Source organism: Poecilia reticulata, linkage group LG15 (assembly GCF_000633615.1).
Source record: "Poecilia reticulata strain Guanapo linkage group LG15, Guppy_female_1.0+MT, whole genome shotgun sequence".
Lineage (NCBI taxonomy): Eukaryota > Metazoa > Chordata > Actinopteri > Cyprinodontiformes > Poeciliidae > Poecilia > Poecilia reticulata.
Window position 1 is genome coordinate 20,802,623 of NC_024345.1, and position 5,703 is coordinate 20,808,325.

The following is a 5,703-nucleotide window of genomic DNA, read 5'->3' on the forward strand; positions in this document are numbered from 1 at the left end:
AAGTAGCATGTTCCGATCGTGCGTTAGCGTTAGCTTCCGCTAAGTAGCATGTTCCGATCGTGCGTTAGCATTAGCTTCTGCTAAGTAGCATGTTCGTATAGTGCGTTAGCATTAGCTTCCGCTGAGTAACATGTTCGTATAGTGCATTAGCATTAGCTTCTGCTAAGTAGCATGTTCGTATAGTGCGTTAGCATTAGCTTCTGCTAAATGCCACGTTAGCCTAGCGCAGACGATGAGGATCTGCCTCCATGTTTCAGTGCAGAGTCTCTGCCAGCTGCAGCACCGTCCTGCGTTCTGCTGCCTCATTCCTCCCAGGAAACAGAACCGAGTCTGATCCGGGTCTGAACCGGGTCTCACCGAGCCTCCGGGTCTCTCACCCTCATTCTCCATAAACCTCAGAGTCCATAAGACTTCAGATCTGACACACAGACAGAACTGAAACAGAACGACTTCATGACAGAGAAAAACCAGAAATCAGAACCAGATCCGATGGATCAGAACCAGAGTTGATGGATCAGAACCAGATCTGATGAATCAGAACCAGAGTTGATGGATCAGAACCAGATCTGATGAATCAGAACCAGAGTTGATGGATCAGAACCAGATCTGATGAATCAGAACTAGATCTGATGGATCAGAACCTGAGCTGATGGATCAGAACTAGATCTGATGGATCAGAACCAGAGCTGATGGATATTTGATAACAGATCTTCACCGTCTCAGACCTGGAGAACTTTAATCCTGGTTTTACCAAGTCGAGAATTGGGATAAAAGAAGACTGGACCACCGTCTGGTTCTGGTTCTGGTTCTGGTTCTGGTTTTAGTGAGTGAAAAGTTAAGCAAGCAGATATTTAAACTTTTCTCATGTTTTCCCTCCATTATGTTGAAACTGGTTGTTTCTCAGCTCTCAGTGTAAAAACATTCCAGATATTAAATGTTGCTTCTTCAACAGAGGTTTGACTGCAGCTAGTGATACTTCATACTGGATGTTTATGGAAATCTGCAGCAGCATCTTCTGGTAAAACAACGATGAGCCCTGATTGGATCTGACTGAAATGGTTTTTAATAAATTTTACAGATTTTACATGAATTTTCTGCTCTAATGTTACAATCAGATTAATTTAGGCAGAAATAACCGGATCTTCTTCTCGTCTCTGTCGCTCTCCTTGCATTACCTGCAGCATCAAACCGGAGCTAAATATAATGACCTGCTGCTAATGTTGATGACTCAGCGTTCGGGACGTGAATAAGTCTGGTTCTGGTTCTGGTTCTGCATCAGGGAGCCGGGCAGACGCCACTCAGGGGACGAAGCTTCTGGCTTTTCCCTCATGGATTAAAATCATTTCATCATATTTACTCTAATCAGCCAAACTAACCCTGATCCACTGGACCGGTGAGGATTGGGCTTCTTGTTCTGGCAGAACCGGGTCAAACCCAGAACATGTTCCTTCAAATGGACAGTTATTGATTTGTGTTTATCCCGTATTGATTCCGGACCCAAAGAAAGAAACCAGAATTTATTTAGGGTTGTTCTGACTGAGAAGCTGAAACTAAACCTGTAAGAACACAGGAAGTGGATCCAGTGGATCCAGTGGATCCAGTCTGTACTGCACGAACCACTGACACCATCCAGAACCTCACTTCAGATCAGGAGAGTTAGTTTTCACAGACTTTCTGAGTTAATCGGCCGTTTATTTCCAGCTATTCACACATTTTCTGTAGAGCTCATCTGAAATATGAAKCTCCTACAGCTGTTGGTGACAAAGCAGCCAATCCAGGAGCGCCATTCATTTTCCTTGGCACTGATTGGCTGAACCTCTAACAGTGGAGACCATGTGGATGGTTTCTACAGAGGACATTAATGCATATAAAGATATATTTGGTCTATAAATATCATTATTATTAGTGTTTCTGGAGCTTTTTAGAGCACATAGAAACAGTAGTTGTGGTTTTTCCTCTGTCGCCCCCTGCTGGTCCAGGAGGACTGGATGCTGCAGCGCAATAACCCAATACTCCTTTACATTAATACGAATAATTAACTGAATGTCTGTTTCAGAACCAGGATGAATGTCTGATTGGGATTTACGTGACTTTTTTCTGGTAAAGTTCTTCCAGACGGCTTTTGTTGTAAATCAGAGCTGAAAACGATTTTATATGTCCGCAGGAAGCTGTTGTCTCTGATAACTGAGATAACTGTGGTTTCTGACATGTTTTCACATGGTTACATCATCACACGCTCTCAGCATTTTAACCTTTACTGAGGTCCAGTCGGGTCGGTCAGAGTCCAAACTGGATCCAGTTGACTGATTAATCAGGTGGAGCATCTTTCTCTGGATCTGAGGAAGGGATCAGTTATGCAACATCCGTGAGGTCAAAGGTCACAGCTGTCTGCACGCCGTAGTCACCCTCAACCTGCAGGCTTCATTCATAACGCAGACCTGAGCAAAAGTTTTAAACCATCTCCTTCCAGGCAGGAAGCTTTTATCCAACTTGGACCTGATCCAGAGTTGAATCAGCTTCATTTTTAGCTTGTTTTAAGGCCCTGAAGCTGACAGATACTTTGATTTCAGAGCAATATGGATGGTCCTGTTGACACACAGTTACCTATTATTATTATTCTCAGAGGAGGGAGGAGTAAAAAATATACTCAAATTAGAGTAAAACAACTTAACAGATTTTTACTCAAGTAAAACGTAACCATCCATAATACATAACTGATCAAATTATCAATCATTTAATATTTAAAAATTACATAATCAAAATATAAAGTTAGGTGGAAATTTTGGTATTTTAAGGACCAAAATTATAATAATTCATGTAAGTAACAAAAAATCAGGACAAAAACAAACAATTTTCCAAATCAGTTTCAATATAAAACTTATGAAACTCGTATAAAACCTGCAGGTTTGTGTCTGTGTCTGGTGAAAAACATGTCTGCTTTTCATTTAGTGGGTAGAAAATCTGAATTGGACTTGAGTAAATCCATAATGACAATCATTTCTTTCAACACGGTTTCTTAAATAAATGAAACTGAGTAAGTGTAACTACCGTACAGAGTTYGGTAGCTGCTGGTTGTTCTTATGTTTTGCTCCTGTGAGAAAACTAAAACTCCTCCTTTGTGATAAATGGGTTCCAGTTTCTGTAATATCTGTAGTATGACTGAACGTACAGTCAGAATCAAACTGTAGTTCCTGCTAAAACAGAGAAATCAGTCAGTCAGTCAGTCAGTCAGCATCTGTTCGCGCTCCACTCAAACCCAAACCCACAACCATCCGGTATCCAAGCCGTCACTTAGCGCCTCGAACTCAGACCGAACGAAGTGAACTCAGATCAAACTCCTGCAGCCTCCGGCTCCTCGCTGCACAGATAAACGCCTTCCTGATAATTGATGCGTTTGCACGTGCATGCAGACGCGGGCGGCTGAACAGGAAGTGAAGGAGACTGGCTTACGTTCTCCCCATGCAGCCGCCACCGGGTCATGTAGATGAACTCCAGGGTGTGATCTCGGCCCATGATTTCGCCGTTGCAGAGCACATCCAGCTGGAAGAACAGAGATCAGTGAGAGTCTGAGTCAAAGGCCGGCTGGAGGGTTAATCACGACAAAGAYGAGGAGAGGGGAAGTTTGTTGAGGTCGTGAGTGGGAGGCTGCTCTGAATATGTTAACSAGTGAGGGTGTCTGGTTTCTGATCAGTCAGCAGGAAGGAGCCGTTTTATCCTGGAAACAATGACTCACATCAGACCTACATTTAAATATTACTGGTTCTTAAATATTACTGTTAGTTTCCAGGTAGCTTATAGGAGCTCAAAGCGCTACAGGTTACCATCAGGGACTGAGCTGGACCAGGAGGTAACCTCTTACTGCTCTGGACCTTAAAGTTTTACCTGSARGTTAATGTAACCTGTGAAACCCGGAAAGTTGCTCTGTAAGTTTCAGGAAAGGAAACCTGGAGGCTCCAGRAAGTATCCAGACACGGTTCACCAGCTTCTAACTGATGGTCCCTGAATGCACCGTGGAGCTGCTGAAAATACGCAAGAGGTTCCAGAAACCTGGCCTGAACCTGGTTATTGTTCTCAAACCGTTTGAAACTCGCTTGAAACAACAAACTTACAGACGTTTCTGTTACAAACACCCAAAACTTTCTGCACTACAACGTCCACATTTCAGATTCTTAATCTTTCTTTCCCTTGTGATTTAATGAGGTTTAAACAAGGTGCAGAAGAAGAAACCTGGAGCTGACCTCGTAAGAGCTCGGCAGCTTGAGTTTAAGACTGAGGAACTTCTTGATGGTTCCCACGGTAACCCTGCTGGAGCAGCGGATGAACCTCTTCATCAGGTCCTGGTTGACGGGAGCAGAGCGGTGGGTTAGAGGTCCGTCAGGTTAAAGGTCAGGCGCTCCGGCGTCAGGCTCACCGTCACGCTGCTCTCCCCGGACTGACCCGCGTTGTGCAGGCAGTCCAGGCAGATGGCGATCTGAGGGTCGCTCCTGTGGTAGTCTCCATCTTCACCGCCCTCACCATCGTCATCGGCGCCCCCACCGGCGCCGCCGTCAGGAAGACACTGCAGGCTCTCTGGACACAAAGACGGGTCAGGGGTGAGGATGAGGAGGAGCTCTGCCTCGTCGGGGAAACGGACCCGGCTTACCTTGGCCGTTCTCCTTCGGCTGGTTCTTCTTCCAGAACTCCAGTTCCTGCTGTTCCTCTTCTGGCTCACAGCAACGAAACAAACATTTACAGGACAACATCAGACTAAACGCCTCAACGGATAAAAACAGAGAAGCACCTGACAGAAATACCAAAAATAAAAACGACTTTCAGATCTTTTTATAGCTTTAGCAGTTTTAGTTTCAGTTCAACCAGCAGCAGCAGAAGAAAGTCGACATGTTGCTTTAAATTATCCTCAGTCAGAAACGGGAAGCTCAGAGGAGAAACTCCTACTGAAGCCGATGGATGAAGGACTTCAGGGACGATGTCCTCCAGACTTTGTCTCTGATCAGAACTGATAGAGTGATGGTTCATGAATCTCTCTAACTTCCTCATCTAGTCCCGWTATCCCAAACAAACTGCAGAGACAGACGGAAACATCTGGCAGACTCACTTTCTCTGAGTCCAGGCACCAGCTTGAAGATGATCTCCTCCAGGGTGTTGTCCAGCCTGAGACCAGAGGGACAAACGTTACAGAGCCAGGTCCGGCAGACAGAACAGAGAAATACCGGGCCAGAGGAGAACCCCACCTCAGCATCTCCAGGGGGTTGGTCTCATGGACCTGGATGCCACATTTAGGACAGTCGTTGCTCTCCTCAAAGTGCTGCACGATGCAGCTCTTACAGACTGCGAGACACAACGGTTCACACAGGGTCAGAAGAATCAGCAGCAGCTGAGATCAGCTGAGACACGGCGTCCAATCACACGACGCCACGTCTCCAGGACAAACCCGGAGCTGTGAGGTTTACTGACAAAAAGGCAGCTTTAACAACCCACCATCTCTAAAAGGGCCTAGTCAAAGACCAGTCATTACGCTTCCAACTTGTAAATACATCGTCAAACCTCTAATGAACAGATGATGAAGGATCACAAGCGACTCAACAGTTTCATGTGATCCAGACTTTCCTAAAGTCTCAAACTTCAGAATGTGGTTTAGATGAATCTATGTATAACTTTAAGGATCTATTCTCCTCCCTACTTCAGCTGCCAGCTGGGTTCTGA

The 5,703-nt window shown here is 45.0% G+C and overlaps 1 protein-coding gene across 1 annotated transcript in view; it reads right to left on the bottom strand.

Moving 5' to 3' along the window:
• Positions 1-5,512, bottom strand: part of pcgf5a (polycomb group ring finger 5a) — a 6,304-nt gene extending 792 nt beyond the window's left edge. The window contains exons 1-7 of the mRNA XM_017308819.1: positions 5,506-5,512; positions 5,232-5,328; positions 5,096-5,151; positions 4,643-4,702; positions 4,412-4,569; positions 4,239-4,337; positions 3,451-3,540 (exon numbers count right to left, since the gene is read on the bottom strand). Of these exons, the coding sequence (XP_017164308.1) occupies positions 3,451-3,540; positions 4,239-4,337; positions 4,412-4,569; positions 4,643-4,702; positions 5,096-5,151; positions 5,232-5,328; positions 5,506-5,512 (567 nt within the window). The remainder of the gene's footprint in view (positions 1-3,450; positions 3,541-4,238; positions 4,338-4,411; positions 4,570-4,642; positions 4,703-5,095; positions 5,152-5,231; positions 5,329-5,505) is intronic.
• Between the last annotated feature and the right edge of the window lie 191 nt (positions 5,513-5,703).